At 48.7% G+C, this 26,251-nt stretch overlaps 1 protein-coding gene across 1 annotated transcript in view; it reads left to right on the top strand.

The window, feature by feature from the left end:
- Positions 1–3,161: 3,161 nt before the first annotated feature.
- The window catches only part of LOC144173659 (flavin-containing monooxygenase 5-like), a 34,578-nt gene continuing 11,488 nt past the window's right edge, over positions 3,162–26,251 (top strand). The window contains exons 1-3 of the mRNA XM_077701992.1: positions 3,162–3,492; positions 6,308–6,674; positions 24,661–24,927. Coding sequence (XP_077558118.1) covers positions 3,173–3,492; positions 6,308–6,674; positions 24,661–24,927 — 954 coding nt within the window. The 5' untranslated portion in view covers positions 3,162–3,172. The remainder of the gene's footprint in view (positions 3,493–6,307; positions 6,675–24,660; positions 24,928–26,251) is intronic.

Raw genomic sequence — 26,251 nt, forward strand, 5'->3', positions numbered from 1 at the left:
CCAACTACATAATGAACGCGGGCGTCCCACACGACGTTTATCCATCCAATGTCATTTTCCCTGGTCTATATGGCTACGGGTTCCTTACTCTCTACATGGATAGTAGCTCTAAAGCAATGCGGCGCACACATAACCGGCACGTCAGTTGCACAATTCAACATTAATCCTGGCGCCTTCACTACATCATAAAGATTGTCTGAAAGGTCTGGGAATTTTTGTTTTTGTTTATTTATTTCCCGGCTATCGTAAAAAGTGCAACAAAAGCAAGCCTCATAAACCTGTTAGGACGGAAATGGCAAGCTGACGTTCTATTACCCGATTTAGGTTTTAGAGCAATGTCCCATACGGTATTCGTTAAAGCCGATGTTTGGGTCCAGACCTCTTATGTGAAGCCCGTATGAGCATAATATCTAAGCCAGTGGCTATTTTTCCGGCAGCCGGCACATTAGCCTGGGAGAAAAGTTGCCGGCAGTTTCTTCGCATTGGCTGGCCCAGACCACGTGATTATTCTGCCGGCACTTTTTCGTGGTGGCTATTTTGCCGGCTGCCGGCGCATTTGCGGGCGGGCTATTTTGCCGGCTGCCGGTAAATTTCCGCGCGGGCTATTTTGCCGGCTGCCGGCAGATCAGCCCGGGAGAAAAGTTGCCGGCAATTCCCCGGCAATGCTGCCTCTGGGCGCCAATGCTCCGGCAGCCGGAGATGTCAGCTTTAACGTTGGTGACAAGTTTTCGAGCTTTGCCGATGTACTGAATTACGTCAAGCTATAGAAAGAACGAGTCGGCAAGATTGCAGCGGACATGTCGAACTTTGATTCAGCCCGCCGCGAACTTAAGTTGGACCATGATTGCCGACAGTGAATGTTCCTTGGTGTTTCCTTTGTAGAATCTCAAGCAAAGTCGCACAATAAAGAAATGATCAGTCAGAAAACTAAGATTGCATGGCTAGAATTCGCCATTGTTTATTTCAATGATGAAATTTTAAACACGAACTTCAATAAAAACAATATTTCTGCATGGAATAATGCAAAGCAGGCAGACGTCCAAAAACATCTGATTTTGCGTTCATATACTAAACGCAATCAGACAGATTAAAAACAGCAACTCACAAATACACTGCGAAACTTAGCTCTCGGCTGCTTGCTGAGACGCACAGACAAGTGGTACCAAAGAAAGCACCAATTACACATGACGGCGTCATGTGTGTCAAAGTTCGACATGCCCGCTGCAATCTTTCCGACTCGTTCTTTCTATAGCTTGACGTAATTTAGTACCTCGGCAAAGCTCGAAAACTTGTCACCAACGTTAAAGTTGACATCTCCGGCTGCCGGAGCATTGGTGCCCAGAGGCAGCATTGCCGGGGAATTTCCGGCAAATATTCTCCCGGGCTAATCTGCCGGCAGCCGGTAAAATAGCCCCCGCGGAAAAGTGCCGGCAGAATAATCACGTGGTCTGGGCCAGCGAATAGGAAGGAACTGCCGGCAACTTTTCTCCCTGGCTAATCTGCCGGCTGCCGGCAAAATAGCCACTGCCAATATCTAAATCATTGAAGCATTGAACACAATTATAGTATGCCTAATATCTTGCGGAGAACTTGCATCAGATTTTCATCGGGGATTTGGCCGAATGGCGAAAGAACAGTTTTTCTCTGAGCGATTTCTTGAAAAAAGGACACCAGACGACTTATTAGGTGAAATGCATGCTCCTGTATGAGAAAAGAAGTATAGTATTCGTCCAGAAATAATGCGAAATGGTTCCGAGCGGAGCCTAAAATCAAAGAAGGCACTCTTGGCCAGGCGGCTCTGAGCAGATAAAACGTATGTTCTGACGTCTCATATACCTCCGTAAGAGGTAGAAGATTGAACTTTGAATATACAGTTTTTTATCAGTTTTGTTGTAAGCCTTGAAAATAAAGCGATTGCTGCATCGTCTCACACATGGATGAGTTGCAGCTCGCTTATGCCTACTTGCTACGTCGTTTCTTTTGCCGAGGGTCCTGGGTGAACGCGACGTCAAACAGCTTGTTGCTTTTTCGTTTGCTTGGTGGCTTTCACTTGTTTACTGGTGTCCTCATTAGCTGACCCACTCAACAGAACATTCATCATACCAATTCATATGCCCGACGGCTTTCTCAGCGAAAGGTTAGGCGCCATTTATTTTAGCTTCTACAGGGTGTCCCAGCTATCATGCACCAGGATTTAAAAAAAGAGCAATGGCGTTACTCAAAGAAAACCTAGTGCGCAATGTTTGCAGTACTGTGGAGAAGCGGACAGTAATTTTTTCGTTAATGATATTTTAATAATTATTTGTAATTAATTATCTAACTCGAGAATTACTGTCCTAATCACTGAAGTGTCAATGAAGCACTTGTAGGTACCCACGAGGGGCATCTAACTGCGGTATTTTCAACGTCGAACTAATTGCGTACTCATTTATTCTGAATGATAAAGAAAACACGCGAAATATGAAAAATACCACGTGACGGCGCTTCCGCGCGCATTGTAAAGCAGCGTCGCCAAACAAGCTGACTGAAAGCAACTGCTTCACCTGTCACCCGCCCGAAGAGATAGCGCATCACCTTGATAAAGGCATGCATCGAAGGAGCAGCAACAGCAAGATTCGCGGGGCGCGTCTGCAGATAAGGCACAAACTCGGTCGCGATTTTATCTTTCTTTCTTTTGTTTATTTCATTCTGGGTAACTCACAGGCAGCCTGTTTGAGGCCATTGCTTTACGATGCGCGCAAAAGCGCGCGGAGGCGCCGTCACGTGGTATTTTTCATATTTCGCGTGTTTTCTTTATCAGTTGGAATAAATGAGTACGCAATTAGTTCGTGGCTGAAAATGCCGCAGTTACATGCACCTCGTGGATACCTACAAGAGCCTCATTGACACTTTAGCGATTAGGCCAGTACTTCTCTAATTAGAGAATTAATTACATTTAATTAGTTCAGTCTCAATAATGAAAAAAATGCTGCCCGCTTCTCCAAGGTACTGCAAACATTATGCACTAGGGTTTCTTCGAGTTACGCCATTACAATTTTTTTAAATCTTGGTGCATGATAGCTGGGACACCCTGTATAAAGAACTGGCGATAATTAAAAACAGTTACCCGAATATCAATGCACAAACTGCAAAAAGGTGTCTTGTCATGGTTCCAGCAACAGGCGGACATAAAATGCCGACCGGCCAGGAACCAGCGGCCACTGATGGAAATCGGGGTCCGGCGCCTCTCGTGGCAGTGATTGGCGCCGGCAGCAGCGGCCTGCCGACCATCAAGTCGTGCCTCGAGGAAGGCCTTCGCGTCGTGTGCTTCGAGCGGACAGCCGGTGTGGGCGGCCTGTGGCGATACACCGACCCCCCGGTGGACGGCTGCGGCAGCGTGGCGCGCAACACGATGCTCAACAGCTCCAAGGAGTTCTCCGCCTACAGCGACTTCCCGCCTCCTGCCGAGTGCCCCAACTTCATGCTCCACTCGGGCATGCTCGAATACCTCACGTGAGTCGCCCAACAGCGTGGTTGCCGAATTACGGCCACGGAGCGACAGATGATGTGTTCATGCACCGGGATGCGCGTTTGTGCAGGCGTGGAAGTTTTCTCGCGTCCACAGTGTTTGGAAGCGCCTTTCGTAGCATGTAGAAGAATTGTTTTAAAAATACTGCGCGTGAAGGACAGGACTAAGGCCGTGTCCCGATTCGCGGACAGCTTGGTAGACAGCTTACGAAGCAGTCTAACTAGACGGCTAAAGGAATAACATAACATAACAAAACTTTATTACAGAAGGTGGACGCATCGGTCAGCATGGGGAAGAAAGGAAGGGGGGGGGGAGAGTTTAAATGTTACATTCGGCGGTCGACGCCTGAGGAGCGCGCGAACTCCCACAGAGAAAGCAGCGAGCAGACAAAGCAGCTAAAGGAATAAAATTGGAATGGCGCCAAGGTCCCAAACGCAACACCAGCGCCGCCGACAGCCTCGTAGCAGACATGTTGAGCAACGCAGGCCGCAGGTTTCGTAACCGTTATTATTACAAATATTACGTGATTCAAAAATTAGACAAAGTCCTCTTCACCACTACTAAATTATACTGGTTATTTCCATCAAAGAACAAGTAATTTTGTTCCAATAATAATACGCAAAAAGGTGGCGCTGGCGTCTCTTATTCGTTTAGACAAGAGAGTAAGTAGCCTACATCGCTGCTGACTTTGATGCCGTCTCCTCGAAGCAGTCTTCGTTGACTGCTTCGTTGGAATTGGAACGGTGCTGAGCATGGCGGCTGTCCGCGAAGACGGTAACGAAGTCATCTAAAGGGGAAATTGGAACGCACCCTTAGACGGAGGAGACAGTAGGATTGCATGGTTACAATTAACTTTTTTGGAAACACGAACATGAATGCATACCACTTTTTGCTCATGCGTACAAAGCATCCAAGTTTTCTTTTAAGCGCCCGGATGCTTTCTGCGCATATGGAAGAATTGGTATGTATATGAGGTTCGTTCTATCAATAAAGGCAGTTGTGAGTGTGCGACCCTGCTGCCTCCTTCGTCTTAGTTCTGTCTTTAAGCGCAGTTTGTCAACTTAGAGATGCAGCACCAATTATCCCACGAACATGCTGTATGGGGCATATAGAAGTATCCACGCGCGGGCGTCATTTGGCGTGATTTGAAGTGAATATGACGTTTTTTAATCTTGTCCCACTGAACTTTCTCTGCACGCCTACCTTTGGGAAACATTAGAAAATGTTTTCATCAACAAGTAAAGTCTATCAAATTCTTGGCTTGCAAAAGCAGCAGTCCTCTGCTGGCGTAGCGTTATTATTTATCCAGAAGAGGTGGGCTGTTCGAGGCATCAGCTGCTTTCTCGAAGGGCTGGGGATATTCCTACCGAGTATTTATCTAATTTCTCTTAGGACACAAAAGAATGACTACGTGCAGCTCTCGCTTCAGTGGATGAAATGATTTGTTTCCAAACGCAGCGGAAGGCTCAAGCTCCATTTCGTAAGCATGGAAAACCAGAAACCAAAAGTCACCTTTTTCAGAAACCTGACGGGATATCTTAATCACCCCTAATGTTCTCGTGGCCATCTCGCTCTGAAGTGGCCTCTGACCTTAGACATGAATAACTGTGTTACCACTACCACTTTTGGACATCACCACCTTTCGGACACTCGCATAAGGTCGTGACTGGCGTCCTGCCCTTTGTTGAATGACTGAAAACTACCAGGTGGATATTACGCTATCACCGGCACGTTACTCTACCTGGACAGACGCATCACACGAGTGAGCGCACATTCGTTGTGCACGTCCGCATTAAATCTTCGATATGCCACATGAAATCCCCAAGCATAATGTGGAGGTGCTATACGTCGTGTGTGGCTAAATGTCGCTTATACACGACACTTCCCATTGCAGCCGAAACAGGCCGTGACGTTGGGCCGCCTTCTTTCCGTGAGAGAGAAACTGAGGAACGTGTGATGTTCCTCGGTGTTTGCCGAATGTGTATCACGTAATTCGAAAGCACCGTCAACATACGCGAGAGGAGTAGAAATGAGGAAAGATTGCAAACCAATCCTTAACGTATGTTTGCCGTACGACCACTTAATTCCGTCGGGTGCGGGTTACCCTGGATGTGCTGTCGAACAAGTTAATTAAGCCGTCCTAAGGCACCGTGGAATGGACGCGAAGCTGCACCAAAACAGGCATAAAACGAACGCCGCTGAAGCGGACGACAAAGTCGTACCACCGACGCCACCGCCGGCGAGCAGGCACTCCCGCGCGGGGAACGCTGGGTAAATTCGCGGCGCCATTTCTAGTGTGCGGCGTGAGTGAAACACTCCCCCACTACCACCTCTCTCTTTCCTGGCCGCCTCCGACGCGTTGGGAGTTCGTTGTCCCGCGCGCCACGAAAGAACCGTTGGCTGGTACAGCTAGAAAGCGTTGCTTTAAAAAGCTATATGGATGCGCGTGTGTCATCATCATCATCGTCATAATCAAAATCGTGAAATTTGTTGTGTCTGATACGAGTTTATTCCTGAAATGAATGTAGGGAGCAGGAAGGCTTGGCCCAGCTAATATTCCCAGTTGGATTCCGGGGCATTCCCTTTCCCATTCTTCCACTTATGGGAAGGGCTGCCACAACTACTTCGGCTTAAGCAGTGCACTTTTTTATTTCTTCATATTGTCGTCCCGCAAAAAAAGGGGTTTCCTGCAAGATCCTACAAGCTCGGTGGCCTTAATTCGTTGTGTTGAAATCACCTTTACTTTTTTGTGTGCACTCCACTAACACTACCCTTTGCTATCGGTGGTCTCTGCGGCAGGCGCTACGCAACACACTTTGGTCTGGACAAACACATCCGCTTCAATCACATGATTCAATCCGTGCGCCGAGAGTCACCCGGGGACGGCAACAATGAAGGCGGACGCCGATGGACAGTCTCGGGCCGGAACACAGCGGCGGGCAAGGACTTCGCGGTCGTCGCCGACGCCGTGGTCGTGTGCAGCGGACACCACGCGGTTCCCAGGTGGCCTCAGTTGCCGGGCCTCCGGGACACGTTCCGCGGCCGGGTCGTACACGCCCACGATTACCGCAAGCCGTCGCCGTTCGAGGACCGCCGCGTCCTGGTGATCGGCATGGGAAACTCCGGCGGGGACATGGCCGTCGAACTGAGCTACGTCTGCTCGCAAGTGAGGATGCGTGTGTCTTCTCAGTGCTTAGAAAATCAAAACCCTTCCTTCCTGTGAAGAGGGAAGTTGATATTGACTGAAGCGTTTAACGCGCCGACGCAACGCAGGCGATGAGGCGCGCCGTAGTGGAGGGCTCCGGACTAATTTTGACCACCTGGGGATCTTTAACGTGCTCCGAAATCTCGTACACACGGGCATCTTTGCTTTTCACCTCCACTAGAAAAGCGGCCGCCACGGCCGGGAATCGAACCCGCGGCCTCGTGCTCAGCTGCAAAACGCCTTAGTCACTCATCCACCACGGCGGGTAAAAAAAAAAAATGAAAGTCAGAACCCTTCCTCCTTGCGAAGTGGGAAGCCCAGCGAAGCTGGTGCTGTAATGGGGTTTGCTTTCCATTAGCGAAAAGAAGCCGTACTTTTAATGTATTTTCAAGGCCTTTATTACACATATTAACTTTGTATTTATTTTGCATTATTTTGTCCACAATCCATATGCATTTTAAGGACTTTTAAAATGTATTTCAAGTGTATAACCCCAATACATTAGGAGTACAGCGAAGATATATATTCAATTTATTTTGATTTTATTAAAACTGCCTATAGAGTACAGCCGGTAAAACGCTTGTCTATAACAGCTAATTCAACTTCAACCAGCTACATCCGAAAACTGCCGAAACATACTCGTTCCAAACGTGTCGGAGGCAAAATCGAAGGGCTAAGGCTTCAGAATTCCGCAGTAGTTTTATTGAAATCCCGCTCCGGCGGGGCAGGATAGGGCTGAGAGTACGAACGCTGTGTTATAGACAAGCCTTTTACCGGCTGTACCTCTTTAAATACGTGCATTATAAATGCATAGAAAATACCGCTTTAAAGATATACAAAACGCGCTGGTACTGCATTTTAAATGGAGAGAAAATATTTGTTTAAATATACTCCCAAAGTGTTGCTCGTGTATACTAAGTAAAACCCTAAATACATTTAGACATTCCACTGCAATGTGTCTTGAGGGGATCTCGTAACGGTGAAGCTGGAAAATTTCGTTTTGCGGTTTCGAAAAGTGTAATAGGCCCTGGCCGAAAGATATGGTCGATTGTGAAAAGCTAACACGGCCCTTCTCTGAATGCGGGCCAGCGAACGGCTGAAAAGAACACGTACGCACACAGACTGGCATTTTGAAATTTATTTATTGTACGCCTCAGCCGAGTGGTTTAGGGTTTAGCGATACGGAATTTGCTACGTCCACTTATAAGGGCAGTTGCGTGATGTCTAGGTTTCAAAATAAGGACACATGCGATTGGTGAGTACAAACAATGGCGTTTTATTATAGCGCGGCTACGCCAATCACGGCGCCGGTTCAAGTGCGCCGTCTAGGTGGTCATTGAAGAGCGCGCTCCATTACGCAGTGTCAGGCGCAGTGTAGCAACGCCACGTAGAGGAAATTCTTCAGCCAGTCTAGGTGGCGTTGAGTGTAGTGTATGCTTCGTGGCGAGGAGGATACATGCCTCCGGAAAGAAGCGGCGGTGGGGAAATGAGTGGGGCTACCTACTCTTCCGTAGGTGGTCACGCTTCACTGTGCAACTTATAAAATGTGGGAAGGCCAGCGGACAAAAACCAAGGTTACACCCTTTCGCTTGAAGGCGGCTTCACCTCTAAGCACAAATGCATTGCTGGGACGACTGTTTGCCAGTACCAAAATAAGTCGTCGTTTACCAAAATATGAAGTACATTTTACTTTTTTGCATTTTGTGTGAATTTTTTATACGCAGAAAGTTGTTAGTCTAGGCTCGGTATGTCGCCGGAGAGGATGTGCTGTATCCTAGCAGTAGACAGCCTAGCTGTAAAATAGTGTATATGGGCTTCATCATTACCTAGGCGTTTAAACCCGCAGAACAAGAAACGTTAGGTCACCATTTGGGCTGCCTAAAGAAGTTAAAAAATAGTAGTAGTTGCACTAGTGCCAGCAGTAGTACTAGTAGCAAAATCTCGTTAATTCGAACTCAAAGGGGACCATAAAATTGTTCGAATTAAGCGCAGTTCGAATGAGCGGGCGGCCGCCAGAATGAATGAATATCGCACCACACTGCGCGGGCAGAACACAAAGAAGCCACCTCTGGACTTGTATAGCGAATGAGGCGCTACTACATGTTTGTGGGGCTCAGACCAGCGACCGCGCCTCAAAGAAAACCTGTAACGGCATACGCCGGAGCACTGAGCCGGCTGCGCGGCGGCCGAAATAAGCGTTCGCAGCAGCACAGAGCACGCGCTGTGCTGTTGTTTTTTGTTTCATTGTTTTGCATCTCTAGTAAATTTGGTTTGATTTCAATTTCTAGCACATTGTAATCACTCTGAATTGTCTGAAGGAGCGGTAACTGAAGGAGCGTCTGAAGGAGCGGTAACTCTGGGTGACGCCTTGAAATACAGAGTTACTTGAGCTGAAAAATATTTTCTTGGGCATGTTTTTATTTGAAAAAGTTCGCCGGCAATCACGCGTCTCGACACCAAAAACATTTCAGCGCAGCTGGGGAAATAATTTTGACAACAGCGTTAAGAGAGCGGAAGAGCGAGGTTAGAATAAATTATTTTGAGTTGTAAAAGTCGGATGACTTGTTATTCCAGACTTCATTGAGTGGTCATTGTGCGTTCCGCTCTGTTAACTGGCGCAATATGAGGTCCCAGTCGTTCGCTGCACAGCGCGTTCTCCCACTGCTCTCAAGTGGAGCGAAGAGTTAGGGGGAAAATGTTTTTGTCCCATACATCCCATACATCCAAAGTGCAACAGACGATGCCGAAGTGGCGGCAAAGTCTACACCCTGGGAAGTATTTGGCAGGAAATGCGCCACGAATGGTGAAATGGGGACAGGTCTTCGTTCCCACGCGACTGAGGGGATTTTGTTGATGGGACAGCTAAAATGGCTAAAAATTATTCCGGAAACAAAAGCGATCAGAATGAAAATCTATACCGGTTCTCTAGTAGGCACTCAGGAACTCAACGGACGGATTCCCGCACCCTGTGCGCTAATGATTCTACGGCGCTCGCGCGGTAGCACACTATACACGCTTCCATTTCGTTGCTTACTCCAGCAGCTCGCACTGTCCTCGTAACACTTTACCGACGTTAACGACGTTGCTGAACTTGTCTCCTTAGTGGAAGGCCGATCTGCAGGCACTGTATGAATAAACGTCCACCTCGCCAGAGTCTCGCCTATTTGCCTATTTTGCTTTTCCGCCTTGCTCCTCGCGCTACCGGCATATTTAACTTACGCCCAGCTCTCCATTTTCATTGAGCGGTTGCTCAGTGTGGATGGCCGCACCGCAACAAATCCAGCATTCCAGATACCATTGCAGATAGGTGACTCCACCATTCAGTCCAAAAATGGGACAATCCGTTTACTCGGAATACAAGTAGGTAGCTGCAATAGTCCAAACGCGTGGATACGGCAACTTCGTTCCGCATGGCGCCCTACACTCCACCTCATTACTTGGATGTCCAACATTTAAATACGGAGGAGTGACCCAACGGACCTGCCTCACACTCGGCAGAGCAATAGGCCTCGGTAGACTGACGTACGGGTTCCCTGCATATGAATTTAGCACTCGTCACGTCAAGGATCTCCAGATACTGTACAGGTCTCTTGTTCGTGCTGTCACGGGCCTTCCTCGTGACACCCCAATAACTACCCTTGAACAAGCCCTGCCTTGTTCAAGAAACGCAAGCACGGCACCGACATAGGCTTGAACTCACTCATCAGGGCTATAAGCTACAGAAATGGGACCAACTCGATAGCAAGTCGGATTTGGACACGCTTCCGTCTCTGCTCCCCCCCCCCCCCCCCGCCCTGGGAAAGGCCAGCGGTTGGAATTATAAGAAAGCGGCCGATTCCACGCTTTCGACATGAGGCCCGTGAACAGCTTATCAGCAAACTGAGCGCAGAACGCTTGCAAGATGAGTTGGACATCTTCACAGATGCTGCCGTAATGGGTAATGAGGCGGGAGTAGCATGGCGATGCCCAGACCTTGCGCTTCTCAATGGATCAAATCGTGTATTTAATCATTTCGGGCTAGTGGAAGAAGCGGAATTGCTTGGTACCTTCGGCGCCCTCCGAAGACTTCAGGAGCAGGAACCCCAACTCACTGCTCAAAGTACCATTCGCTTTAGGATCATCACCGACTCCCACGTGGCCGTTCAAGAACTGAACAAGTCGTACAGTCGCAATGGCGTTGCTAATCAGATTCTTTCACTAATTAAAACGCTACAGAAGAAAAACTTGGAAAGTAGATTTGCTTGGACACCTGGCCATTCCACCAGTGCTGTTGGGAATCAGGAGGCACACGACGCTGCCCGGGAGAGTCTTCAGTCTCTTTCACCTCCCACTGACCCACACTCGCACGAAGAGCAACCCTCCAATACCTGGCACCAACATCGTCGCCAACTGCACACTGAGAGCCGTAGGCGACTACACGATGCGTCTCCGCCTGGCTTCTTATCCCTCATAAGCGGACTGTCAAGATCGGCTTAAATTTTCGCAAACAAAGCCCACGCGAACTTGGCCTACACCCCGGACATTCTTAGGAAATGGCACTTTCCAAACGTCACTTGGTCGGCCTTCTGCCCGTTTTGTGACACGGACACCATTCCGAAATTGTGTCACCTAATCTGGAGGTGTCCTGCCTTCCCCAAAGGACGTGATACACTGATCCAGAAATTCACCCAGCCATCTTCAGAGCAAGATCACCTCGACCTACTTAGATCGGACCCCTCCGCGCTTGAGTGTGTGGCGAACTACGCGATTGTGAGTGGCCTGTTCAAGGCAGTGTGATGCGTGTTTCTAATCACAGATGTGAAAGGAGCTAGGGCTATAGCCATGACCTGAACATTGAACAGTGATCTTTTAACTGTAAACTTTTTTTTTCTCCTGACCCAATCCCCAACCAGGGCCTACGGCCTCCTGCTCAATAAAGCCATTCATTCATTCATTCATTCATTCATTCATTCATTCATTCATTCATTCATTCATTCATTCATTCATTCATTTCTCCTCCTCTATCCGCCGGAGTAGCGTAAGGCAGGTTCGGGTGTTTCAGAAATACGAGGTCATGTTCCCTTCCGAAGATGGTTGGGCACTGCAGCTGCATAGCACCTGCGTGAGGCAAACGTATGCGCTTGCCGAGCAGAGCCGCAGCATAGCACCGTGCAGTCATTAAGGATTACGTGCTCTTCCCGCCCACTTTGAACGTTAAGCCCTAACCACATGGACGCGAAATCACGCGTCGCGCGAGCGTCGGCGTCGTTCGGCGGCACCGCGCCGACCCGCACGAGGGGACGAGTAACCGCGTGAGTGCGGCGAAGTGACGCGTCAGCCGCAGCGTCGACGTGTGTTGGTGGACACGTTTGTATTAGCTCTGCCATCATTTTAAAGTTATTTTTGGCTGTTTATGAGTAGTTATCTCCCACTGCTTAAATGCAGTAATCAGGACCATAGATTTACCATAAAAAATACACTTGCCTTACTTTATTCATTGCTACGAATGCTTGCGGGCCAACTTTTAAATCCTGTAAAATGTATTTCAAGCTGTCGCCGTCAAATATGAACAAAATAAGGAAGCTTGATAAACAAAAACGCATTTCGAACAATTCATTTTCTTAAGCTCAGAAAAAACTATCCCAAATGGGCGATCTCCCTGTTGAAAGCCAAACAAGCCGCAAATGAATGAGCGCTTTAGAACAGAAATAGCTTTCAATTTGTCTCAATGTAGCCGATTACCGCAGGTTAAAAAGAAATAGATAGTTTTGTGCTAAAAGGAAAAACCCCCAATCACGAAACGGACAGGAAACCCGGACGCTGCCGCCCACTTTCAGATGCTTTCTCGCGCGGCGTCGACGCCGACATTTCGCGAGCATAGACGTCGGCGTGGCTCGAGCGTTAGCTCGCGTCGCCATGCATTTTTGGCGACGCGCGTTCACGTCGACACGCGAAAACGCGGAAAGTATGCTGCATGTGGTTGGGCCTTTACGCCGCTAGACGTTCCACGAAGGGAACGCAGCAACACGTCCATTGCCCACTGACGCTGCGCGACATCTCGAACGCTACCAACCAGCATAAAATTCTCCTCGAACCACAGTCTGCCGCACATCGCACAAGTGAATGCGAAGCCCATCTGAAATGGAGAAGGTCTCTTCGAAATTTTTTGCACGCATCCTTGTGCGTGTTATAATATACCAGTGTGGTACACTCTTAGGCAAAAAGGACTAAAAGTTCGTCCTTTAGGGGACTAACGGCCTCTGCCACAATCATTAGTCCCTTTGGGGACTAACTGCGAGGGGACGAACGGGTTAGTCCCCCACCCGGATGGTCCATTCCGATACTCCCCAAGGACGAACTGCGTAGAGTACAGAAAAAAGAAAAAAACTTTGGCACCGGCAGGCATCGAACCCCTGACGCTCGGATATATACACAAGGAACCCGACGCGCTATCCACTGGACCACGCCGCTTTTTTTTCTTCATTACCGGTTTCAGATATCGCAAAAACGTTCTACAGATTAAAAAAAAACGCTAGCTTTGCCTAAGCCAGCGTAATATGTCTAAAAACGGGGCATAGACAACACTTTCTCTACTTCCTGCAGCCACTCGGGCATACAAGGTTGACCCTTCCACATTTCTACAATGCGATGAACGCTTTCACAGAAATACTGCCTCGCGGGCCGTCCATCAACGTCCGAGTAACGAGCTGCCAATCGAGACCTCCATATTCCGTGGAGGACCAGCAACATCAATAGGTCGTAAGGCACTCCATTATCGTTCTCAACTGCCAGAAACCGTATACCATGAGGATCCAAGGGGAGTTCCTTTTTCAAAGTTCTCTGAAGAACATCCCACAAAAACACCGCATCCCAACAGTCCAAAAATACATGTTCAACAGTTTCCGGCTTCTTGCATAGCCAGCAGTCTGCTTCCCAGGGCACGAACAAACCCTTCTCAAGCATCCATGTTTTAACCGGGAGCACACCAACATGAAGCTTAAAGAAAAACGTTTTAACACCCGGCGGAACAGCCATTGCTTTTACCCATTTCAAAACATTTTGTCCTGGTCCACTTCGAAACATGGATCTGTATAGTGGCACAGGAAAGCAGATATCAACGAGATCTTTGTACAACTTCTTCTTCGACACTGAAGTCAAATACTCCATGGAAAAACGCGAACATAGAAATTGTGTTGCCTGTACGACTTCCTTTAAATATCCGTGAAGTCCTCCGGTATAACACAAAGATGACGTAATAACAAACTGAGGCAGAAATCTACCTCACCTAACCTGAATTACAGTGCGAAGTAGGGGGTCCTTCACCTCACGCAAAAAATAAAATCTATTGACTACTTGTCGCAGAAAAAGATGCGATAGTGACAAACCACCATCACGCACACGTCTGAAAAGATTAGTTCTACTCGTCCGTTCCCAGGTCGAGCCCCAGATGAAAACAGCACATACACGATGTAACCTTTGTACATTTGCACGCGAACAATGAATAACTTGCAAAACGTACCACAGTTTAGCGAACAGAAACACATGACACACCGTCGCCCGTGCAAACACAGACAATGTTTTACCCTTTCCCTCCCACTTTTCCGCTTTCTCTCGCAACGCCGCTGTCAGGCTTCGCCAGTACGGCTCGCTGTCGCGGTAATTTTCCAGCGGGACACCTAGATACTTGGCAGGCGTAACTTGCCAGCTAACACCTTCAAACACACTGGGTGTCGACTCCAGTCCCAGCACCCGTGCCAGAAACCCAGACACTTTTTCCAATTTACGGAACTTCCAGTATATTCACAAAAGGAATTAAGTATTTTAATGGCGCTACTGATACTTTCTCTATCACGGCACAAAAAAGCAATGTTGTCCGCATAGGCAAGTACACGGACCTCACATGCCTGCAACCGAAAGCCATGAATACTGTTGTTGTTATTTACGCTTGCGCAGAGGGCCTCAATGTATAAACAAAAAAGTAAAGGCGAAAGCGGGCAACCTTGGCGAACCGAACGTGTGACCTTGATTGGACGACACACCCACTTGTTAATAGCCAAACTTGTCGAACACCCTTTATAAGCCATTTGTACACCCCCCGCTATTATTCTTCCCAAGTTTACTTGTTCCAAGATGCTAAAAAGCATTTCATGAGAGACTTTATCAAAGGCCTTTTCGAGGTCTATTTGGAGCATGGCTACAATTAAGTCCATACTGTCACAACATTCTAGGATGCTTCTCGCTACGTGTATATTACTTGTTATAGATCTTCCTTTTATACCACATGTTTGGTGCTCCCCCACTATATCTGTTATCACCGTCTGTAACCTCCATGCTAGAATTGTCATTAATATTTTATAATCGACGTTAGTTAACGTGATTGGCCTATACGCTGTGACCTTCTTTAGTTCATCCCTGTCATCTGTTTTAGGTATGAGCACAGTGTGCGAACTAGAGAAAGATGGTGGCAATCTATCCCGCTCATATGATTCCTTATAGAGTTCACACAATATTATACTGAGGTCATCACGAAACGCTTTGTAAAACGTCGCGCACAACCCGTCTGGTCCCGGAGACTTTCCCGGATTTAAATCGTCAATTGCTTTCTTAACTTCATCAGGTGTAATTGAAACTTCCAGACTATCTTTAACCTCGTCGTCAATGACCGGCAAGAAACGCATAAACTCTTCCCTAAACCGGTCTAAGTTTACCGGTTGACATGCAAACAAACTATCGTAATACTCACAAAAGACGTTCGATATTATTCTCTGGTCACTTGATACATGCCCGTTGTACTCTATTTCACTGATTGTGTTTCTGGTGGCGTAACGTTTTTCAGAGCAAAGAGCTCGCTTGGTTGGTGCTTCACCCAGCAAAAACGTCTCCGCTCTGGCTCGGACTATTGCCCCATGGTACCTTACTTCTTCGATAGACTCTAACTGTTGTTTCACGGTTTTAATATCATCCTTACACAGTCCCGGTGACTGGCTCTCTAGTGCTAAAAGTGTTTCTAGGTTGCGTATGAGCAGGGCTTCTTTTTTCGTTTTATCATGATGTAAGGCACTTGACCGTTCCAAGGCTTTCCTCTTAATTTCTTCTTTGAATCTCTCCCACTTAGCGGCACAGCTAGAATTTTTCTGTTCCATTAATGTTCTAATCTTTTAAGTGACCTCTACTACAAATTTTTCATCCTTCAATAATTGGCGATTCATTTTCCACAGGCTCCAGTTAAACTTCTTCCCATTTTCTTTTCGCTTACCAATCAAGAAAGAGTCCAGGCAGTGGTCACTAAAAGACACAGGCGTAACATTATAGTCTGCGCACTCTGGTACAAGGTCAAGGGATACATAGACTCTATCTAAACGCGCATGACTCACACCTTGAAAATGAGTAAAATGTACTGCTCCTGTGCCTTCTAAGGCATCCCCCACATCCTCTAAACAGAAATCTGCTGCGATTTCGCTCAGTGCAATTGTGCTACCATCACGAAACGGTGTACAACTGGATTTATCTCGAGCAGAGCACACACAGTTGAAATCCCCCAGAAATACAATAGCCCGCTCTGTACCAAACCACGGCCTTAAGTCTTCAAAGAAGACTTTCCTTTCATCCGCTTTAGTCGGCGCATACACACATATAATTCGCCACTCTCGCGACGATAACAAAAAATCGCATACAACAAACCGGCCAGACACACTGGACGTTACATTTTGGATAACAACGCCGCAACTCTGACGAAATAAAAGTGCGCATCCTGCCGATAAGCCCACCGCGTGGCTTACACAGACGTGATATCGTGAACTGAACACATTCACCATTCTTTCCGTGCTCTGCTCGCTCTCCACTTTCGTTTCTTGTAAGGCTACCACGTCTAAATCTTTCTCGTTGATAAGCCTGTACAACTGGTTCTGGCGCTTACGCTCAGACAATCCAGGTACGTTCAAGGTGGCACAACGCAAATTATGGGGTGAACTGAACACTAATGAAAGATGAAAGGACGCCTTAAGCTATGTAACCACTAATCCCCGAACTCAACACATCCCCCTGCCTCGATACTGCAGTACACACCAACCCAGTAGAATGGTATGCAGAGAAACGTTTCGGAGTACCAGTCTAGTCCTACGTGGGCTTTCCGGGGGGGCGTAGGCCGGTCGGGGGGAACGCTTGGTTTGGACTTGTAGCCCATACGTCGCCCCAAAACCGTCTTCGCTGGCGGCTCACCGCTGCTGGACTCATCGGTGCCCTGGCCGGTGACGTTGTTCTCACGCTGACGCTTTCCGGCGGCAACGCTAGCATCGCCACCACCGAGTTCCATGAGTTCGTCGTCCACTGCGGGAGCCGGCGGTGTCTCCTGACGCACCACCTTGGTGCCACTATCCTTACTCGACGAGGAGTTGGGGGGAAGCGTCTTCAGCTCACCAGTCTGCTCCTTTTCAGGAGCGCTCCGACCAGCCTCGGCCTCAACCCTTCCCGCCGGGTCCTGCTCCGTTGCCGCCTCACCGGTGGTTCCGGCTGCAGTCTCCTCCGCGTCCGCCTCGTCCATGAGGTTTTCGCGAAGGTCTTCCTCCCTCGTCGGCCCGGTGACGCTGGCATACGTCTTGACGCACGCACTTGCCTCATGCCCGTAGCGGTGGCAGGAGGAACAGCGCGGCACTTTGCAGTCGCGCCTGATATGGCCCTTGGTGTTGCATCGCAAACACTGGGGTGCCCTGCCGGCGACAACGACGAGAGCCTTATCCCCTCCAACTCGGAGTTCAGGCGGCAGGTCGTCCATGGTCACTCCCGGTTTCAACTTAAGAGCCACCGACCGCAGAGTTGAGCCCTTATCCCGTATGCCATCGACACGCCAACGCTCCTTGTGCACTTCGACGACGCGTCCGTAGGGAGTGAACGCAGCGCAAACATCTTCATCCGGCACATTGTAAAGCAGCCAGTGAAGCTTCAGCCGAACTTCCTGGTTTGAAGGGTCTATCACAATGCACCGGCGGTCCTTCACTTTTACGTCACTCTGGGCTAACATTTTTTTGACGCCTTCCGCTGACTTAAAAGTCACAGCCCAAACGTGACTCATTTGATACGCCCCCAATGCCACCACGTCGGCGAGCAAAGCGAGACGCGTAAAAGCGTCTCGAAAGTCCTCGACACGATACGGGCGTGCACGCATGTCGGCATGCAGAAACACAGTATTCAAAACAGACTGACCGGTGGGCGACTGGGGCAAAAGCACTTTATAATCCTGGGAGTCGTTGGCAGAAATCCTGTTACCGCGGCCAGACTGGGCCGTTATCGCCGCTCCTTCGGAGCTCATGATTCCGCGTCCGTACGCTACGGTGACCGGAAGTGGACCACGCCGCCGGGTGGTAACGCGGTAGATAATGGGCCTCTTCGATTTTCCACTTCTGGCTCCCCGCGGGCTGCCCGCGGGTAGTCCGAGGATTCCCCGAGGCCATAGGGATACACGGGAAAATCGAATGTTGGACTGCTTCTCGGGGAGTCCGCGGTGAGCCCGAGACTGTAAATCGAAGAGGCCCAATATTCAAGTGTACAGCGTGTAGTTCTGTGCATAACGCAACAGGTCCATTGCAACTGGTGCCCGAATTTCTATCTGTGCAAGCGAACGTGACCGCGTTTTGCGCCTTGCGGTTAGCGCTTTGCTAGGTTTAGGGACTATTTCTCAGTTAGATTCGAAGTAGAGCCTCACAACCATAGTTTTTCTCGTAATTAACAATCAACTCGTCGTCGTCTAGTTGAGATAGCTAGCTGGGCGATCCGACGACTCATTTGTTTCCGCACAAATTAGCGCAAGCTAAATGCTTTCTTAGTGTTCGATACATTTGTTAAGTGCTCTATGTAACGTATGTGAAAGGTGTCGTCTGTGTGGGTGTCAGAATAAGGAAACATGCCATATTTTCCTGCATCGGCGAAAGCGAATTCGGTGTTGGTTAGCCTGAATTCTTCAAATTCGCGTCGCTAGACTGGGAAATGCAAGCGGGTTTTACAGCAGCTGCAGCATTGTCATAGCTTTGGTGCCCAAGGCAATTATGTACCGAGTGTAAAAGATAACTTCGAGACGCTTACCTGTAGCGAGCATTTTTGTTTTGCAGTTGTCATCAGCAACATGCGTTTTTTCTCGTCTGTTAAACACATACGTATTCATTACGCTCAGGAATCCACTTTTGCTATTATTACTAATGAGGCGCTTGAAAGCTTTCATTGGCCGTTATTACCTCGCACGAATCGTATGCAACACAGCGTATCAACATAACCTCGCCGAGAAGCGTATGACAATCGCGCTTCGCCGCTCCTTGCCATTACCCGACGCTCTACTAACCCTAGGCGATTTTCTTATAACTAACATCAATATTTTCTCCCGTGGCACCATCTAAAGCGCTCAGTGACTGCAATGGCTTGTGTTTTGGAAATATGAAACTGTTCGCAGAAGGGCAACGACGACGCCATTAGGGCATTAACGACGCAGCAAAGAGACTAACTGCATGGGTTTCGTCTTCCCGTTACTCCTTATAGATCGGCGGGGACGAACAGTTAGTCCGAATTTATGCACACGGCACGTACTCTGCCGCAGATACTCCCCTTGAAGATGAACGGTCGCCCGCGAAGACTAACGGCTGTATTTTAGTCCCTATTTTAGTCCTTTTTGCCTAAGAGTGTACTTGCATAGCTAGGCCGCATTCTTCACTTAGCGGCGCCCGACGTCCTGTCGAACCCACCGCTTGTCGGCAGCCTCGCAGGCACGAACGCTGAGTAGTAGCGATGAATTTTCTTGGCACTTGATCCCCCACGTGTCGGCACAGGCATTGCTGGTTTGCGTTCATGGGGAGTCGCAGTTTTCTGACAGGGAGACGAAAACTGCGGAAGCTAGCCACATGCAGCTGTGCTGTAAAAGCCAATTACTGCCTCCTTAACTGGTCACCTCTAAGGAAAACCGCCGAAACAGATCGCCTCTGCCACCATACCGGCGTAATATTTTCAACACAATGAATACCACCATCCCATGTTACGGGACACCCGCGGCTGGCGCGCATCATTTGAAACTGGACAACAGTAATATAGAAAAATATTTGGACACTTAATATCTTCCTACTTGGTTTTTATGGAAATACTTCTTGATGGAAGTATAAATGTGTCAATTTATTCGCCTAAATGGGTTATTTCACCACGGTTTGGATACTAATATCTGGTCCTCTCTGTGGATAGCTGGGCGGAAGCGACGCGGCATCTACTGGAAAGCTTTCAAGTTTATGTTGGCGATGGTTACTAAAAGAGGCCATTGTGAATCGAAGTTTACAATGCAATGAACAAAGTGTTCAACAAAAAGATCAAGGTGAAAGAGGAAGAAGGCTTTAAGAAGGAAAACTACCTCAAAAGAAAGTGAGGACGTCTGTAATGCGCTCACTGCTAGCGAACAGAATTCCGGGCTACAACTTGTCTCGGAAATTGTTTTTGGGCAATGGTCGTGCACAGCGGTTGGTGGCGGTGCAATGAAGCCCAAAGGCGGGACCCGGGAATGCCCGCTAACTTGTTGGGCGTGCTTACCACAATAAAATTGATCGTTGCTTCGTGGTTGTCAGTATTTACTAAGAGCATTAGGATTTTAGATGTGAGATTACGTGTTTAAGATTTCTAAGAGGTTACAGATTTAAACTGGTGGTGTTGTTCCTGCACAGTGGCACTGTTGCCCATTACACCATCCAGTCTATTGGCAGCGCTTTACAATGGTGCGGACAATGCTTAGTGCGTCGTTTTTTTTTCTATTTTTTTTCCATTGACTGGGCGCAAAGGGCTATCTTATCCCGTGCTGAAAGCGGGACATCTGTTTGTTCCTTATGGCGTTGTGATCCGCACGACTACCTCATTTAATAACAAAAAGTGTAACGCCGCTCTTCTTTCATCTAGGCAGTTTTTTGTTTGATCGAAAATGTTCTCAATGTGACAATATTCCTGGAAAGGACTGCGCTCCCATGTAAATGAATGTGCAATCAAATTCCGCGGCATTTGATTCTCCGCAGCTCTACTCTGCACGTAGCTGTACTGAATGCTCGTTCGACGCTTGTGGTTTTAATATAGCGAAGGCCTTATATTCTTCATAGGAAGGTGACCTTAAATGACCCCTACGTCGACACGAACCACTCAAAAACCCAAGCAAGACCAGAAGCGACCCAAAGCGTTGCAGCCGTGTATAAGAGAAGATTAATGGCTATTAAGTTATTAAACACTGGTTAGTCATTCATAATAACTCACTTATTCATTCGATACTGACAGCGACCTTTTGACTGCCAAGGAAGGAGTATACGTAGGATGGTACAAGATGGCATATTGTACTCTGCAGGCGCACGGAATAAAAAGCAGGGAATAAAATACTAGAAACGCAGCATGCGTATAAACATCTTTCGAGATACGGGGACAAAGGAAGAAACAAGTATTGATGAATGCCTTCATGTACGAGTTACACATTCTGAAAAATGTCATTGGCCTTGTAAAAAGACAAAGCACAGACTAAAAGAAACGTCAACGGTAGGAATTACTAAGGCGGAATATGGTGAATTCAGACAGTTTTAAGCGTATTGTGATGAATGAATATAGATTATAGTAATGATTTGGACGGGGAGGCTAACTTGGATTAAAACGTAAGAAGAAGGGTTAAGGTGGTATTAAGGTGGACGTAAATGGATTAAAAGGTGTTCGGGTGGACTAGCATTGCATAAGGTTTAATCAGATGAATTGAGGTGGCATTAAGGTGGATTAAAATGAAGGCACGGCTTAGTTGGGAAAAAGTAGACTAAGTAGTACGACCGTAAAAAAGGGTGGCTGTGGTGTCAACGGGTGAACGCGTATATAAAACGTACACGTGGCAATAGTATCGCTGCCTCATTTCCAAAGCACCTAAAAAGACTTGAATGCCCTGAGAATGCTTCTATATAATTGCGGAGGACAAGTTTGCTCCAGCGAAGTTCATTTTCTATTAGTTATTGGCTGCGTGAGAATAAGCAACAAATTATGCTCCTGCAGCGGGCTTTGGTACAAACGCTGCCGCCCGCTGTTAATGCGCGGCCATTCAATCAACGTATGATATACATAGAGTTTCATACAATAATAACAAGAGGGGAAATTGGCGGTAATGTCAACGCGGACACCGAGGCGGCGCTCACGCTTCGATGCAAATGATGGGTAGTTCTTGAACCTGATTGCGTAGTATCAAACGGGCCTATGGCAGCGGAAACTGCGTTTCTTGACAAAAATTTTTATTGCCCTGTTAGTCGTTTACAAATTACATGATGAACAAGAAATTTACTGACCGAAAATTGGTTTTTGTGCGATATAAAACAAATTGGTACGAAAGAAAACCGAAATATAACCAATAAAAAGCAGACGCGGAGTCGAGGAGGTTTGCGGAGTTGGTTCGCCATTTGCCGCCAACTACAGCAGGGCGCGGACTTCTTTAAAAACTATTTCTGCAGGTTTCGGCGCTTGTAGTTTTTAATACTACGAAAAGATTTGTGCCCCTTAAAAAAAGAAAACGATTACCTTTGAAGCTTTTGACCCTGAATTAGTGACATTCATGAAGCTGCGTTCCTATCAGCCGCCGGTACTGCTGGTCTACGCCGTAGGAGCCGGCGTTCTCACGAAATGTGGGGCTGTTCCAAGCAGTTCGCAACCTTCGTCAGCTTCAAAAATACATCGCTCTTCCGAATGAGCACCGCCGCAACTTCGCCGCATACAGCGCCGTCATTCGTGTTTTCGTGCTCGCTGTGCCCGCAATGAATTGATAACCCACCCGATTCGCAACTATGCTTACAAAACATTTCCACCCAGGGTGGCGTCAGAGTGCTTGTGGCATTACGTTCAAGGAGAAACGCATTTTTGAACGTTTCTTCCAACATAGGCAAATGAGTTCATGCAAGCCCAAAACGACAACTAAACTGGCTGCGCGATTCAATCCATAATAACTTCCGGAAGCCATAGAGTGCCAATCCGACCCCAAAACAACCCATCACGCCCATCGCCGCGGACGATCGCTGCAGCGCCAGATTCATCTCTAGTTGTTATTGTATGAAACTTCACGATGATATATACTGAAGGAGAAATACTAGGTGAGTCAACAATTGAAAAAAAAAAAATCCCGCCCGCATCTTCCCAAGGGGGGAACTCGAGTAAATGCGTCGCAGAGTAGTGAGGGTATCGCGTGAATGTTGCGTAATTGGGTATGGTTTGGGAGTGCTTAATTGTTATTCGTCTTTATTATTCTTATTTATTGAATGAAGGAGAAGCGAAGGCAAGGAGTGTAAAGTTAAAGTCTGTCTTTATTGCTTGGTGCCGTCAAGCAAAGCGTCAAGTCAAGCGAAAGCCAAGCAAAGACGCCTTTGATTAATTCCGAACTCGCGCTCCGCCGCTTATATACACACCGCCCGCGTTCGAGGGAGAGGAGTACGGGGGAGAGACGCGCATGCGCACACTTGTGTACACTAGCGCGCGAACTTTCCACGCACCCACCACGCCGTTATCACGTGTACACGCCCTGCCGCCATTACTGTTGAGCGCGACGCAGCGCACGGGTAGCTACGACGCATGCGCGCACAGACGCGCTCCCCCCGCAGCGCCGCAGCTGTTGTTGAGAGCGACGGAGCACACGGGGTACACGCGCTCCTCCCGCACCGCCGCACCTGTTGTTGAGAGCGAGGAGGGTACGGGGGAGAGACGCGTGCCTGCGCCTCGACGCGACGCGCATGCGCAGTGAGCGTGTGGACGGCGCCGACAGCATCGACGAGTGACATCGCGAGCCTAAGAAATGCTCCGCATTTAAAGAACTCCCACCTCCCCTCGCGGGAACCCCTGTGTAGATGCGACGCATAGGGGGTTCACGTTGCAGCGTTGGACAGCGGAGGAACGGCGCTGGAACGATATGAGCGGAGCGGCGCAGGAAACGCGTTTTATAGCGCGCATAACGGTGAGGGGACGCGTCGGCGCCGGTGCGTCTGCCGCAGCTATGACGCAACACAATCCACTTTAATCCAACCCAATCCAAATCCAATCCAATCCAATCTAATGCAATCTAATCCAAGCCAAGCCAATCCAATCGAATCCAATCCAATGCCCCTCGCGAGAGAGTGTTCGCTATCGGAGAGGAGAGGGGGTGAGCGGCGGAGAGCGCAGCTGGCGCGGCGAGGATAATGCGGGAGGGGCGGACGCCGACGACGCCGGATGCAGGGAGAAGGCGCGTGAATGAGATGCAGTCGCATCTAAAAATGGTTTCGGCTTACCTCAGGTAAACATGGATATGGAAAGCAAATCCTTAGCTTAGTCTGTTTGACTCTTGATATCCTTGGTTAACCTTGATGTAGCTGCATTGCCGACCACGGCTCAACGCCATCCGGTCCCGTGCAACGCTCACAGGAGGAGGCCCGCCTCGCTTTCATTCGCGACGAACGCGGTGTTCCTCTACATCCTCTACAGGTGCAAGTTGAGTCATGTAGGCCGAGACGACCTAGCGGCGCATGCATAGGAGGCGGCGGGGTTGGTCGGCTGCCGATCAGCTGATCAGTTGAGCAGAACGACTGAAAATGGGGAGTTGTGCGCAAGCGCCGAAAGCGGGCCCGGCGAATCACGCGATGCTCCTCGAGGGGTGTTTCGCAGGGGGTGTGTATGAGGGCCAAAGGTGAATTTACGCATCCGCGGGGAAACCGCTGGACGAAAGTTGTAAAGGTTTGCTTAAAAAAGTGCACCTACTGCAATTTTTGTGTACGTACTCTGAAACCTGCGAAAGTGTTACACACCCACTTAATGAAACATAGCGTCAGGGGTGTTGCGGACAACCTTTGTACGCATGAGCGTGTGGTGCTTTATTCCGGGTTTGAAGCAGCAAAGCCGTGCGTAACCGATGCCAGTTCACTACTCAGCTGGAGACAGGCAAAGCCATCACTTCTCGAATGAGCTGGGAATGGGTGCCGCAATGCAGGTTTACCTGAGCACGCGGCGGGGAACCTGGATGGCTCCTCGGCTGGCGCCGGACGGGCGTCCCATGGACGTCACCATGTGCACCCGGGCTGTGAGGGCTGCACGCTCGCTCCTGCCGTTCGACCTCGGCGCTCGCTCGTTCGAGCGGGTGCTCAATCGCCACTTCGATCACAAGAAGTACGGCCTGCAGCCCGCCCATCATGCCGTGGACCAGCAGCCGTTCGTTAACGACGCTCTTCCATCCCGCATACTCACTGGAGCCGTAAAGGCAAGACTAAGTATTCCTACCCGTTTGCGACACGTCACACGGCGTATACAATTCTGCCACGTGACTTTTAAGCGTATTTTTGTGAGCTGAGCCGCTCAGCCAGCATTCGCATTTCCCGCACTGAGGAACGGTGTGTCATCTCATGCATGTCGCGCCTTTACCACCTTTACCGTCCACCAATGCTTTACCGAAACAAGAGAGCAAGATAAACACCTCGGCGCACTACGGCGCGTCAAGTAGGTGTTCTTAATGTTACCTTTTCTGTCTAGTTAAAACGTTTATTAAAGCAAAACTGAAGCTGTTAGCTTAATATATGAGGGGAACAGGGCAGAATAATGCGTATGCGTTTTCTATTCTAGCAATGGCTAGAAAACCGTGGTCACGTTTACGATCGCGTGTTTACAGTTTGGACACGACCTAGTTTTAACTACTGATGAGATCGAGTTGTTTACGGTTTTGAAGTGAAATGTTGGTCATCAAAATCATACGCGCGCAGTTACAAATTTTTCCGACTGCTACATTCTAATGTGGGTCGCAAAGGGCTATGGTGAAAACAAGAGCTGCAATTTTGAACGTCGTTTTAAGGCGAAGCTTTCAAATCTCCTCCTCCCGGTTTACCGGGGGAATGGGGGTGGGGGGGGGGGGGGGGAAGGCGGCTGCTGCTTTTTGATAGGGTGCACTACAACAGACAACACGAAACTCTGGAGATTGTGTCCGCGGTGCTGGCGAAGCGACTAGAGCCGGGGCGGGGCGAGGGCGCCCGGGGAAGTTTCAACGGATAACACTAGCCTCTGCGTATCGCGCCCCCGCGGCTATACCAGCTATACAGCGACTGGAAGCGGGGAAGCCCCATTTCATGCGTTTATCGCGTTTTCTGCGCTTGGAACTGGTGGCGTGTAAACAGCACGCTCGAAAGCAGGAACGTCTTCGTTGTGCAAACTGCGAGTGTGTAAACGTGAGGTTCGATGGGGTTAGATCCTACTGCGCGGCATTTCCACCTTCGAGGAAATGTGCGTCCACCGTAAAGAATTCAAGGGCCACCTCCACTGCACTTAAAGGGGTCCTGAAATGCCTTCCGCCGATGCATGGATGTACATGTAACCAAATAAAGCAATGTATTAGCAATCTCCTCCTGCAAGAATTTTGTTAAAGCGATGAGTATTAGCTGAGAAATCGTAAATCAAAAACTGCGAATTATCGCCGCGCCGTATTTGCTCCTCCTTTCAACTGTTTCTTCGCTGTTGGCCTCCCCTCCCATGATGCTCCGCTCCTCAGCGGTGACGTACTTCCGCTATTGCGCTCCCACAGACTGCCGTCTGCTACG

Source organism: Haemaphysalis longicornis, unplaced genomic scaffold, assembly GCF_048455015.1.
Source record: "Haemaphysalis longicornis isolate Haplotype H1 unplaced genomic scaffold, Haemaphysalis longicornis Haplotype H1 scaffold_3, whole genome shotgun sequence".
In the NCBI taxonomy this organism is placed as follows: Eukaryota; Metazoa; Arthropoda; class Arachnida; order Ixodida; family Ixodidae; genus Haemaphysalis; species Haemaphysalis longicornis.